The sequence below is a fragment of the Penicillium diatomitis genome (genome assembly GCF_028827545.1).
Source record: "Penicillium diatomitis strain IBT 30728 chromosome Unknown utg000002l_segment0_segment0, whole genome shotgun sequence".
Classification (NCBI taxonomy): domain Eukaryota; kingdom Fungi; phylum Ascomycota; class Eurotiomycetes; order Eurotiales; family Aspergillaceae; genus Penicillium; species Penicillium diatomitis.
In genome coordinates, this window is record NW_026623174.1 from 3277204 (window position 1) to 3291131 (window position 13928).

The 13928-nt window shown below is 51.4% G+C and overlaps 5 protein-coding genes across 5 annotated transcripts; 3 read left to right on the forward strand and 2 right to left on the reverse strand.

The window, feature by feature from the left end:
* Positions 1-696: 696 nt before the first annotated feature.
* N7539_002232 (uncharacterized protein) lies at positions 697-2027 on the forward strand (the record flags this gene model as incomplete). The annotated part of the gene is made up of 2 exons (XM_056931835.1): positions 697-836; positions 1052-2027. The coding sequence occupies 2 exons, from the start codon at positions 697-699 to the stop codon at positions 2025-2027; spliced, it is 1116 nt and encodes a 371-aa protein (XP_056793866.1).
* Positions 2028-3344: 1317 nt separating this feature from the next.
* Positions 3345-4859, reverse strand: N7539_002233 (uncharacterized protein; the record flags this gene model as incomplete). The annotated part of the gene is made up of 3 exons (XM_056931836.1): positions 3345-3869; positions 4020-4356; positions 4555-4859. 3 exons carry the CDS (start codon positions 4857-4859, stop codon positions 3345-3347), a joined length of 1167 nt encoding a protein of 388 aa, XP_056793867.1.
* Positions 4860-6450: 1591 nt separating this feature from the next.
* Positions 6451-7211, forward strand: N7539_002234 (glycoside hydrolase family 11 protein; the record flags this gene model as incomplete). The annotated part of the gene is made up of 2 exons (XM_056931837.1): positions 6451-6680; positions 6806-7211. 2 exons carry the CDS (start codon positions 6451-6453, stop codon positions 7209-7211), a joined length of 636 nt encoding a protein of 211 aa, XP_056793868.1.
* A 1409-nt stretch (positions 7212-8620) lies between these two features.
* Positions 8621-10598, forward strand: N7539_002235 (allantoate permease family MFS transporter; the record flags this gene model as incomplete). Its single annotated transcript, XM_056931838.1, has 6 exons — positions 8621-8749; positions 8843-8922; positions 8993-9173; positions 9264-9873; positions 9946-10212; positions 10300-10598. The coding sequence occupies 6 exons, from the start codon at positions 8621-8623 to the stop codon at positions 10596-10598; spliced, it is 1566 nt and encodes a 521-aa protein (XP_056793869.1).
* Positions 10599-10877: 279 nt separating this feature from the next.
* Positions 10878-11549, reverse strand: N7539_002236 (uncharacterized protein; the record flags this gene model as incomplete). Its single annotated transcript, XM_056931839.1, has 1 exon — positions 10878-11549. The coding sequence occupies one exon, from the start codon at positions 11547-11549 to the stop codon at positions 10878-10880; it is 672 nt and encodes a 223-aa protein (XP_056793870.1).
* Positions 11550-13928: the final 2379 nt, after the last annotated feature.

Consider the following 13928-nt stretch of genomic DNA (forward strand, 5'->3'; position numbering starts at 1 on the left):
CTTGAGTGCGACAAGGCTCAAGTGTGATTGACAGACCGAGCTAACACAGGAGCGAAGTGCGCTTCCAGAAGAGGGCTATATACAGTCTTCACCGTCCTCCTCCATTGGCGCCTCACTGGATCATATCACTGATCCCGGCTTGTGTGCAAGAGTCTGCTCGCAACTTGCTCTGTCCTTCAACTCGGTCAGTCACCTGTTTCGTTTCTCCGCACTTTAAGTACGACCTGCGATCTCATGTTCCTTCCTCCCGCAACTTTTTGGTCTTTATATAACCATTACCGCCTGGAGTCTCTGCAAGATCAACTGGCTGGAGCATACTTTGCTGTTTGCCCCCTCATGTCTCTCACCTTGAGGTGTCCTCTCACCTTGAAGTGACTCCCTTGATTCCACTGTATCAGTCTCACTTTACTTTCATATCGTGCTCATTGAGACCTATCACCAACATGTCTGGTCTTTCTCTGCTGGTGTCGTCTGATGCTGCTGCTTAGTTCTGACTGATGGTGTCTTCACGATCGATACTCTCTGTCTTTTGCTGTTTCAATCCGTTTCCTCTTCGACTCTGCTTCATTGAACGCTCCTCGTTATTCGACTTGGTTGCTTTTCGAGATCTTCACCATTTCAGGAATTCCTACTTTCTCGATATATTTTTACTCAAATTCCCCATTGCATACACTGATCCAAATCAAAATCACAGAGATGGCGACTTCCGGCCTGCTCATTGACGTGGAAGTGACGAGTGAATTCCCTCCGCTGCCGTTGCCCTTGAGACATCCCGCACAAACAGGGCTTCTCGACGAGCTGGAGACTCTGGATATCCCGTTCCTCCAGCCCACTAGGTATGTTTCTGTGATTCCACAATTGTCTGACGGCACCGCCATCGCGCCGAAATACAGGCCAGGAACTTTAGCTGGAGCCGCACACCTTTATTTACCTGCTTAGGATGAAGCGAAACACATCTAATAGTCGCGCGCACAGGGTATTGCTTGCTTCCGCCGGGAAAAGCCACGTCGAACCATTGATTCGCCAGGTAAGACTTTCTCCTTGAAGCGAGGTATAGAAAGAGGGCAAGGGCTGACCATGAATCATTTGCGCCACAGGGATCACCTCTTGGCTTCGAGGAAGCGCCTTCTGGGGCAGCCAACCACGTCGGGCAAGTTGATGTACCTGAGAGTGGACCATCACTTGCAGTTGACCTTCGACGAGACGAGGTCAGCCGTGTCAAAACTGCGCCGCCTTTGGTGTCTGACAAAGTCAGCAAGGCCAATCAAGTCTTCGAATCCGTGACCAAGCCTTTCTGCCCGTCACACGTCGAGCTGAACTGGGTCATGAAGTCCAAGCCGTTCCATATTCGCGAGGAGGCTGCGGTCAGAAAGTACATCAAGGGAAAACCAGAACTTCTCTTCGATGGCTCGGACAAAAATAACCCTTTTTTCAAGTGGGGTGTCCGATACATCCCGCCTCCGTCTCAGGGTCCCCTGTGCAGGACAGTAGTCATCAGTGGGATCCCCAAGACGGCTTCACTGGACCAGGTCTTGGCCCGAGTTCGGGGTGGGATGGTATTCTCGGCCTCCCTCTTAGACACCACGACGATCAACGGGGGTTTATCGGCGATGATCGTTTTTGTCCAGGTGCAGGGGGTGCTGGGCTTCTTGCGTCGGGTCGAGCGTGATGGTCTTTTCATCGGGCTCGCCCCTGTGCAAGTGCGTCTGATTTCTACCCCGACTTTCCCGATGAGTCCCGAAATGTCAAAGGATGTGCTTTCGGGGGGCAATACTCGATGTCTCATCATCGTAGCCAAGTCAGCCAAGCTGGCGCTCAAGACCGAGACATATCGCATCCTCAGGAAGACACATCTCGCTGCATTGGTCGAGGGACTGAGTGATGTCGTTCCCAGCTCAACGATTATTGTTCGATTCTTCTCGATCCCAGCGGCTGTAATGGCGAATACGCGGCTCGTCAATGACTCAAAATTCAGCAGGGCTGTTCGAATTAGGCCAGCTGCGGACCCTTGTGCGCAGGGCAACTGACTTTCCGTTTCGAGCCGGGCTTAGTCCTCTCGGGCCTTTCTTGTACATTCGGGTTCAACAGGCGGTGATGGTTTCTGATTCGCGAGAAGTCATTTTTTCTTTTTCGTTCGCTACATTGTCTCGTCATCTCTTTCATTCGCATGTGACTACTCGTTGCTATTCTACGGAACTGGTTTGAAGTGGGTTTCAGTTTGCGTTCAACTTATTGATACCCTTGTCGCATCGAGCGGCCGCAACTGTACACAAGTTGCACGAGCGCCACCCAGGGCGGCCCCGTCTTGGTATCTGCGGGGTGTATCGAGACAGGGAGAGGGCTTTGAGTGGGGGGCTGGTACTGTTTGCAAGTCATCTGCCGGTATCGATTTGAGAGGTATTGAGCTTGGATTCGCTCTACCTGATAGGCCGTGAGAATGCAGTACCTGCAGTCGAATTCAAGTATGGCATTCCCTCACTCCATGAGTTGATGTAATGGGCGAGGCAAATTTCAGTCATGTGTAGAGTAAATAGGTTTCTCGTTGATTCTTGCTGGATTCCATGAGTAGACGGCACAAGTGAGATGTTATTGCCCAATGGGCCTTTGCTGTATCTGATCTCGATATCTTCCGGACACTCATCTTGGCCAATCTTGGAAATATCTGCCGCAGATTGCTTTTCAATTTATTCATACTTAAAGGCTGTCCGGTTATCGGTTGAAATCAGCGCAGTCCACCGACCGGGGTGGTCATAAGGTTGCTGGTGAATTCATCCCTGCAATCTACAGGGTTTTCGATGGACTTTTAGCTTCCTCGGCAGCGTCCAAGTGACATATTTCATCATGTATTCAGGACACTGGAATGGTCATTCTTGTGAGTTCTCGTACGGTATGGAAGCTTAGCATCGGGCTTCAACGTAGGCAAATATCCACCAGAATGGAAAAAAAGCCAGCGATCAATAAATCCCAAAGAGGCCGGCATCTCACCTACACCTACACCTACACGTTTGGGTACCCGCGTTCGGGCAAGTTTGAAGCGTTTTTGCACGGGCCGAACAAACTTCGCCGGAGACGGGCCGGGATTGAACCATTGCTCTTCTATTTCTTGCCCAGTAACCTAATACGAGTCGGAGTTTCTATTCGGGCACTGGTGATCTTAGACCAAATCCTGGGATACTGGAAGAAGGTGACCCTAATGCGTTTATATGACCGGATGGGACCTGCTTGACGGGAATATACCTGGAGATGTCCTGTTCAGAACTGCAATATCTTTCTATACTATGTTACATTTGAGAACGTCACACAAACTCCGTCAAATCAGGTTCGCATTTATCCCTCAGGAAACGCTACTGGGTTGGATTCTTGTAGACTGACAGCTCTGACCGGCCCGTGGATCCGAGCTCATGAACAGGATGGGAATCAGCTTCACGATATATCACCTGTGGTCCCTTGAGATCCTGGGCGCTCTGTTCTGTTCGGCCCTTTCGCCGGCCCCACCAGTATCCCGCTCCGAGCATTGCAAATGCCAAAATGCCCAAAGGAACACCCACACCAACCCCAATGGCAATTTTGTTTGATGATGGCGATGAAGAAGAGGAAGAGGAGGTGGTGGAAGAGGAAGGAGAGGAAGACAATGGCGATGAAGCGGCTGTCTCACTAGATGCTGCATCTGTAGCTGTGGTCGCAGCACCAGCAGTAGCGGCCATGGTCTTGGTCTCAGTCGCGGTCACTGTTGTGCCGAGATTGATGAGACTGGGTTTGAGGGTAAATGCCTTATCGCAGCAGCTGGTGGATGTTCCGCAGCAGTACTTGGTGCCCGAGTCACTGGGACACAGGATGATTTGAGAGCCGACACTGGAGTCGCCGCCATTCTGGTTGAGTAATCTCGTTAGTCAATTTGTATATGTCAATGACAGCGCCTCGGTGGTGAGGCACCAGGGTCTCTTGTTTCGATCACGAGAAGAAAAGATGCAGTGAAATGATGGTATTTTCTCAAGATCAAGTCCAAGGTGGTCGCTTACAGAGCTATCACACAGGTCTTTGGGGAGACAATTAGAACTTTTCCAGGTCTCGTCTGTGCAATAGTTTCGATAATAGGTGTTCCGGTCTGGCCAATAGCAAAGTCCATTACTTTGACACATATCAGGGTTGGTGCTGTTCATTCGACAACACATGGACTCAATGCCATCGAAGCCAACACATGGTAGGAAGCGCGAGTCTGCGACTGTGCCATCTGGAGCATAGCACGTTCTGAAGGCAACGCTGGATGGCGTTTGTATCAAGAGTAGGAAGACTCCAAAGATGGGTGGCCGTTTAGGAGACATGATTGATATCGTCGCGTGGTTGGCACCGCGCGAACTCTTGCGAAGGATTGGCAAGAGTTCGGGAATTTTTTTGGGGTTACAGAATGAGCTTCAGCAAGGGAGAGAGAGGAGAGAGAGAAAGGCAAAACAGTTTTTCATCCATGGACAGTCCCTCATGTCAGCGACGACGCCCCCTAGGCCCATCTTAGAAATGGGGCTTTCAGCTTTGGGGGCCGAATTCGAAAGATCGGACCGGGCATAGCGGATTTGGTCAACGATACGGCGTCGAGGCTCCTTGGCACCTGCGAGCCTCAACCTCGCGACACTAACCCTAAACTGCAGAAGTCGCGCCTTGGCCTTTTGGAGGTCATGTCGTTGCAGGGATTGATAAACAGAGGAGCCACAGAACTGGCTGACAGCTTCTCGATTCTGCTGGTGAAAAAAACTCAGAGGGTATCTCTGAGCTTTTAACAGCTCCTCGCTGTTCATTAACCTATCGATGGGTCGGTCAACGATCAGCAAGGTTTGCGTGTTGTCGGGTTTATCAGTAGCCTCCATCATCTCCGACATTCGACCCACCCACGGGCCACGACCCTTTTTTGTCTGTGGGTTATGAGTTGCAGCCCCAGATGACCACAGACCACGGCGACAATACTTTGACTTCGTAGTGCCCACGGTTCACGTGACATGAGAGCGGGTTTCCCATCGGTCCATGCCTTTCCCTCTGCGGGTTGCAAGTGTTTTTGTAATAGTTCCAGGCGCCCCGAATCGTCCATGCCCTCGACCGGACTTGAATGTTTTCGAGGGCATTAATTGAGTTGGCCGCCCCGCCGAGTCTGACTCGCAGCGCTTGGCAGTTTTCTCCACCCGCCTCGGCGTCTCCCTGAAACGAGGTCAGCGTGTGTGGCCGCGAAGTCGAGGCCTCGACGAGTCCACACTCGCAAGTGAAGCCTGACCCAGGGAGAAATGGCAGGTCAAGGTTCCGTCGTGTGCGCCTGCACGTGTCCATTCCTTTTGACAAGGTGGATAATATTGAACATGTTCCCCGGGGGGAGGGGGGGGAATAGTCAAACAATCTCAATAGACCGGCTGCGCATGCTTGACACGGTGAGGGCGGTGCTCCCGATCGCTCTATTCCAACCTGGCGGGCAGCCCGGTTCATGGCACGGAGGTCCACCAGGTGGAGGGAGTCTCTTTTGAACATGAGCGAAGAAGCTGACTTTCAAGATCAGAAGTGATGGCAGAATGGAACGATTCTTGTTGCATCCAGGGCACATCAGCGAAGTCCACCCTACCGTCTGGGATGGTAAGCGAACAGCCAGACTGGAAACGTAATCCTAGAAGGCGAGATTCATGGTGTCATCGTCCATTATGCAAAGTATGCATAGCATACCAGTGTCTGGCCAGTCAGTGCTCCCTAATGCTTCGGAAGATCGCGCATGTGTGATCTTGGAGACGGCTGTTCCAGGGCGAACAACATCATCTCCATTTATCCTGCCAATACTTCCGGGGTCTGGTGGAGACTATTGCAGACCAAAGGATTCAGAAGACGTCGATGATCATTTCCAGAAAGAGTGATGGTTTCCTGGTCACAGCTCATGGTGACCACCGTTTGGTCACGGCGGTGACAGTGTGCTGTGGCAGCCATTCTGCCCCAAATGCGGAGAAAGCCCTTCTTCAGGTGGTCTACCGGCATTCTTCAAGCCCGCCAAGTAGGCTTTTGCGGGGGAACCCGTGAAGAATCCATTCTTCTTTCTCCACCTCCACCCTTTTTGACTCGCTGGAACCAATTTAGCCAACGTCGCAGACCCATTTTAGCCATTTGCACGCGGTTTAGCCATCAATCATACAACCCACCACCTTTTTTTTAGCCAATTTCACGAACTGCCTGTCGTTGGTCTAATGAGCATGGAGACTGAGAGCTCCCGACATACCTCAGACTCGGTGGGGGGCAAATGTCAAGCCAGTACTGCGTTTAGCCACCAACCGTCACGACCGGCCTCATGATGGGGAGGGGGAAAAACGGATAAATTCTCGGTCGATGGGCTATAAAGTCCAGATGTACAGCCGTGAGTGAGCATTTCTTCTTCTCAACAGCACATCGTGAGCTTCTTTCAAAATCATCAATTCTCCATCTTGTTCAATCGCCATGAAGGTTTTCGCGACCATGGCCGGCCTTTTGGCCGCGGCTGTCGCCGCCCCCTCCAGTGAGCACAAGCTCGTGGCGCGCCGCAATGGTATCGACTATGTTCAGAACTACAATAGCAACCTGGGTGCCTTCAGCTACAACGAGGGCGCTGGTCAATTCTCCATGTACTGGGATCAAGGTGTCAACGGTGACTTTGTCGTTGGTCTGGGTTGGCGCACTGGGTCTAAGGAGTAAGTGACCCCCCCCCCCCAACCAGGAAGATGGGTCAATCCAGCTATCTGGTTCCTTATGCTGAATACATTGTCCTTCGTCCCTTCATCAATACTGCGTCAAGAAGTCCAACTGACCGATCTAGACCCATCACCTATTCCGCCACCTACTCTGCTGCCAACTCTGGCTCGTACCTCGCCGTGTATGGCTGGATCAACTCCCCACAGGCCGAGTACTATGTTGTTGAGAACTACGGTACCTACAACCCCTGCAGTCAGGCTCAGAGCCTAGGCACCCTGACCTCCGACGGAGGTACCTACCAGGTTTGCACCGACACCCGCTACAACCAACCTTCCATCACTGGCACCAGCACCTTCACCCAGTACTTCTCCGTCCGTCAGAACAAGCGCTCTTCTGGAACGGTCACGGTCAACAACCACTTCAACTTCTGGGCCCAGCACGGGTTCGGTAACAGCAACTTCAACTACCAGGTCATGGCGGTTGAGGCTTTCAACGGCAATGGTCACGCCTCCGTCCAGGTCTCTGGTTAAGGGGTGGTGGGAGAAAGGATTTGAATCGGGGATGATGTGATCTGTGTGAGATCTGGCGATTGGGATTGTCTCGAGCTGTCAATGTATTGAACTCGATTTTGGCTGCTTTGCCTATCAGTCTAGACAAACCAATTGAAGCGTCCTTGTCAAACCATCTCATTTTCGTTCCAGACGAACGATATGTAATCATTCATCCAATGTTGACGATCGTGCTCAACCTCACAAGAAGAAGTGACTTGGAAATGACAGAAACATCCTGTTGTCATCATATGAGATGGGAGCCCTCTTTGACCTCCCGTCGAAGTCATATCATCACTCAGCCATCCTATGCGATCTGCCAGATGCATGGTTGTTGCTCGCTTGCTTTGATTTCCATATCAATAATGACGTGTCAAAATGCTCCCGGATAAAATCTAACCCTAGCTTAATCGATGAATGACCTGGGTGAACAGGCTCCTTCATTGGACCATTGGTCGTCCGTCCTTTCTTGAACCTGGAACGCATTCACCGAGGATCAGATAAGCTACTATTCGTATCCACGTTTCCAAGATCGAACCCCAAGTTTCCGAATACGGCAGCACGGGCCAGTGATTGAGAGAACCCCGTCGCCAACTCTTTCTAGATCGCAGTGTGAAGACTGTCAATCATTCAGAAAGCCCGGTGCAACAGTGCACATTTGCCGTCAAAAACTCCCGACAGTACACAGGTAACACGCCCGCGGGAGGATGTTCGTGCTCGACTCGGGGTTGAGTTGCCATAGTGCTAGCCCATGGACATGTACTTCTCCTGTGCAGCCCAACCTAACCAATCCAACCACTGTTAAACGGGGAAGTTGGGACTCCGGTCTCGGTATTTCCCCGCGCTGGTCGCTGATCCTCTCTCCAGTCCGCAGTCTGCGATGCCGATCGCTTCCATCTGGGAGGGGGGGGTGGCGGCGGCTCATAGTGATAATGGCCCCTTACCCTTGCTTCCTTACCCCCTCATAGGAGTTCAAGGAAGGCAGTTTGTGTGGAGAGACGTCACACGTTGCCCGCATCTGACAAATCAAGGTGAGATGGCGCGACAAGCCTTTTATGTCGCACATATCGTGCAAGGATTCCGTCTCCCTCTCCACCCACTCTCCTCAATCTAGCTTATGCAACCCTTGGTGAAAGTCTCTTTTTTTCACTGTAGGTGCAACGTGTGTGCTTGGAGTTCCAAATTGATCAGCTTGTTGTTGCATGGGTTTCTAGAACAACAGGGAATTCGACGATCAGTTGGCTGATCACAGGAATAATTCACCTTTTCTGTACTAACTTCACAAAGAGAGCTGGCTCGGTTCCTGGGAGTATCGATTTCCCGTGCGCATTTTCAGACATAACGAGACTTTCGTCTGCTTTTGCGACTTGAAGCCCCCTCTCGTATTCATTATGGAGGAAAAGCCGGAGGCAGTCAGTCTCGCAGACAGCGAACGGCATGTCAGCCATCCACTGCCGAAGAAACTTGCTGGAATTGATAACCCTGATGCAGGGTTGAATGACGAGGAACGGGCGGCTATTGTATGTCTTGTTGCAAGAGGACAAGGCCTTCCACTCTGGCTAGAAACCATGTGGCAGCACTGGATCAAAAATCTGATATAATATGCCATGTAGGACCGCAAGCTTCTCTGGAAACTCGACCTCCGTCTTGTCCCTTGGCTGAGCCTGCTATACTTGATCTCCTTCCTTGATCGGTAAGTAGAGCCTGAAGTGCCTTTCATCTTCGCATCAAATGGCACAACATTCATGTCTTGTCTACCATAGGACCAACATCGGTAATGCCAAGATTGACGGCCTGGCCAAGGATCTGGGACTGTCTCCCGATCAATATAACGCAACCTTGACGATCTTTTTCGTCTCTTATTCGGTCTTTGAGCCGCTGACCAATATCCTGCTGAAGCGCTTACGGCCGAGTATTTTCATCCCGAGCATCATGCTCGCATGGGTATGTGGTTTGGTCTTCTTCTCAAGGGCCGATGAATTGAAAGCTGGACCAACTACGCTTTGCATAACACTGACGAAGCGATTGCGATAGGGTATATGCATGACTTGCATGGGACTCGTCAAGAACTACTCGGGTCTGATGGCAGTCAGATGGTTCCTTGGACTCAGCGAGGCCGGTTTGTTCCCGGGAGTTGGTTATTTCCTCTCCTGCTGGTACCGTCGATCTGAATTTGGCGTCCGAATGGCCATTTTCTTTTCAGCAGCCGCATTGGCTGGATCATTCGGGGGTCTACTCGCAGCCGCTATTGCCAAGATGGACGGCATTGGAGGGAAACCAGGATGGGCGTGGATTTTCATTCTCGAGGGTCTTCTAACCATTGTGGTTGGAGTGGTCTCTTTTTGGATGGTGTATGATTTCCCTAATGAGGCGACGTTCCTGTCACCGGATGATCGTGCTCGGGTGCTGCGCCGACTGGCAGCAGACCAACAGTCGAGCGCGGAACATGAAGAGTTCAAAATGTCGTACTTTTGGGCCAGCGTGAAGGACTGGAAAACTTGGCTTGGCGCAATTATATATATGGGGGCAGATGGGTCGCTGTACGCATTCTCATTGTTTGTGCCGACGATTATCAACGAATTAGTGAGTGTTCATTCGTTGACTGGACTAACGAGAATGTTTCATATGCTGACCATTGTCCAGGGTACGAAATAGGTGCAATTGGGAAAGACGTAGAGTATTTTCTAATCTGCTAACCGGGGCTATCATCTCACAGGCTATAGTTCAATCCGTGCTCAATTGCTCAGCGTACCACCCTATGCCGCAGCCGCCATTGTCACCATCCTGACTGGGTTCGTTGCGGATCGCACACGTCAACGTGGACTGTGCAACATTGCAACCTCATTGCTCGGTATTCTGGGGTTCTGCATGCTCCTGGGATGCGAATCTGCCGGGGCGCGGTATGCAGGTGTCTTTTTTGGCGCCATGGGTATATATCCGGCCATTTCGAACACCATTTCCTGGGCCAGTAACAACATTGAAGGTATGGGAACAGCTCAATCCACAGGGACCTGACATTGTGCGAAGTTTTGTCGTGTGCGGCAGCTGACATGGGGACTCGCAATTGCAGGTGTGTACAAGCGCGGTGTCTCCCTGGGCTTCATCATTGGTTGGGGTAACTTGAACGGGATCGTATCCTCCAACATTTATCGCGACAAGGACAAGCCTCGTTTCTATCCAGGGCATGGGGTGGTCCTGGGTTACTTGGTGCTGTTCCTTTTTGGTGGATCGGTGTTGCAATACTGGCTGTTGCGGCGGGAGAACTCAAAGCGTCGTCGCGGTGAGCGAGACTCCTGGATTGAGGGCTTGGATCCCAGTCAAGTTGAACTGTTGGGCGATAAACGACCTGACTTTATGTACACGCTGTGAGGATTGACAGGTAGCAGGTCGATCATGTCAATGGGATACGTTCAGGTGGTGATTAGAATCTGTGGATCGTAAGGACGTATGCGAATCATTGTTCCAGAGTCAGGAGCTTGCACCGGCCGTATCGAGCCCAATGTCGCTGTAACCAAGCCAAAGCTGGTGGTTCCTCGATCGCATCCGGGCGTTGGAGGAGTGAATTGAGCTCCGAGTTGGACGTCTGATCGACCGTTGAGTAGAGCCCAGGCATGATTTCAAGCGCAAGTGAGTCCACCCCTATCTCACTCAAGCTCTTTCGTATCGATTGACAATGTCCTGATTCTTTTTGGGACCCTTGACCACATGACGGCTGGCCCAGCTCACTACCTCGCCCGTTTTCGATAGAATCCGAAAGGCATACGCCGTGCGATACATATCATTGATACAAAGATGATTGCCCTGAGCTGTCAAGACTGTAGTCTCAGTGTCGTCGAGTGCGCTGTTGGGTGGAGTGGGAGGAGTGACCAACTCCTCGTCATCCTTATTCCCTTCATCCAGCGTGCTTTGACCCAAGTCCTCTGCGAGTGGACCATCCGGTTGATTGGAGTTATTCCCCTGGCGTATATCGTTTGGAAAATCAAAGTTGTGAAAAAGGTAATCCGCCTCCTCGGGTCCCGGCGTAACCTTGACGAACCAGACACTGATTCGCCCTGCATCTACCGACTCTCGCCAGATGTACTTTTTCGTCCATCGCAGACCCGGTAGCGCAGCGCCTCCCGTGACTGCCGAAGGGATCTCGCCTTCTTCGCTGTAGAGCCAATCGCGCTCGGTGGTCGCGGGCAACAGGGTAAAGGTCGCTGTGCCGCGCAACTCCCCGTTCAGGTCAAGGGGGTTGTCGCTGCGCAAGGTGCGGATAAGCGTCCATCGGAAGCTACCGAGTGAGCTGAGTAATGGAAGAAGCTGGCGTGAGGGAGCCATGATAAGAGGGGGTTCTCTCTCTGGCCTGGATGCCGATGGGGGTTTTGGAGTCTGGCTTTGATCCCTTGTCATTAACGGGCTGCCAACGACTCAAGAGTCAACAGTGACCTGAACACACACGGAGCACGTGGGGTTCACTCTGGCCCCACGGCGGGGGTCCCGGGAGGTTGAAGTGTGGCTGTGGGGTGTGGCTAGTGAGTAGTGTTGACGAGCCCGGCTTGTGCTTAAGGTTCACAATTGGCCTTCTCTATCTTACATATCACCATAGTAGTAGTCACTAGTCAGTAACTACTGTTGTTGAGATAGCTTAGTGGTCCAGCGCGTCACACCAGCGTGGTACACGCCTACGCACACCACCACCAGTAGTTTAGATAGTACCTCTTACTAGATACAATCTTACCATCCCTTTCTCCCCTCTTTTGATCAGTGCTACGTTTTCGGTAGCTCCCTAATAAATGTATTACATAGTACACACACAGTACATACAACATGACTTGCAGAACTCTCCGTTCCTTATGGGTTAGCCGAAGCATATTCATGCATGGACAGCTAATGCACTGTGCGCTGTAAAGCGTACCGAAGCACATCCGCGACTACCTGCTGTAAGTTCTAATCTTATCGAATTGGCACCTCAACGGACATGCCTCCGGAGAGTATCGATCGACAACGCACTGTACGACTTTATTTGTCATTGATCCCTTGTCTGGAATTTCCAATCAGCTTACTGGACCTAGTATCGTGGCTATGTACGGGTCAATGCGAAGTTCTGTGGGGTGTGGACTCAACTGTAGGTACGTCCTTCACCTGACGCATCAAGAGCAGGCAACCGGGCCTGACAACGTTAACAGGAGCAGTCCCGCATATATTTGGCTGACCGATTTGCAACTTGCAACACACCAAGGGGAGGCGCCAAATCAATCCCTATTAAGGGATCTCACTGTGATCAAGCCTGGCGTTGGTTCAGGGTCAGTACATCGAGGCGCTGCCCCCGATTGCCTTTCGAGGCTCGCGCCTGGGAAATCTGACGACGGTCTGAGCTTAAAGTCTTGGCCAGAGTAAGCCACGACGGCCGAGGGACCAGTCATATCGATATGTAGTGTTCACGGCACAGTGAGCGGCCTTCCCCATGCACAGGCTGGCGATGAGCTGGCTTGGAAGGGTCTCCGGATGGTCCGGATCTGCGGGCACGTACAGTACAGTACTTACTACAAGGACACCGATCCAGTGCGTTCCGTTCAGCTGATTTTCAACTGCTACCTTACCAACACTATTCGTAATGTCACATAGTGGTAGTCTGTCGCCCGGCATTTGCTCTGAATCGGGCAAAATGTTCCATAAGTGACCATTATTTTCGAGAGCGAGGAAACCGCTGTTTTGATCAAACGGCCGGTCCTAGAAGGGATATGACTTGATCATTTTACACAGTTCGCGTATGCCTTTATTAGGTGTCTGCGCTTGGACCTTTTCCTATGCACTTACCCTGAAAACCTACACCTATGCCTACTTGCCTAGTATGTCAAGGAGGTCAAGGGGTCCATTGGGTCCATTACCTGTGCTTGGAATGGCCCGGCTCGGCCAATGCGTGAAGTTGTTTCTCGACGGGAAATGCAGGCGTCAGTAAATTCGATACCATCATGTAAACTCAGTCGGGCCAGCACTGACCCAAAACAACTGTACGACCATGTTTGCAGAGAAAATCCTTTCCTGAGATTGTTGTCCCTGTGATGATGAGTCGTCTCAATGACCTGAACCCCTTGTTCTTGCCGTTGACCTGAACCCGTTTCTCTATGACAGGCTCCATGTGCTCGTAATCTCTCCAAAGCGATTGGGTCAGAATCACAGAGCATTGAATAGTCCATTGACCCTGATAGGAAAGGATGCGCTTCAGACTCGGGTATTATGTGGGTCCTGCAAGAACAATAATGATGGGTATGCTTTTCGCTGCCGAACCTAAGGAGGTCATGATCGATTTCCGGGGCAACGAGCGTATGGTCGTGTACACTGTACAGTGCACACTGTACACTTGTAGAGTAGTCACTTGTCAGTACTGTAGTCAGGAAGATCTAGATGGCGATGGAGGAATCGGAAGCTTGGTGATGAGTCGTCAGCAATTGGTAAGCCACATTGATATTCGAATCGAAGACCTCCAATTCATTGACGCTCAGTCTGGATCGTTCCGGATGTATACTAGTACGGTAGCGAGGCAAAAGCGGAAGATTGGGGCTGGACCAACGACGAGTCGTCGTATTCGTGTGCTGCAAGGCCAGGGCACAGCCTCTCTGCGTTCTCTGGGGAAATGACCCTGGAGATTTGCACTTCATTGATGATGCCAAATAGTGGACCACTGGACAATCAATAGCCAGGTACGGCATGACGCTA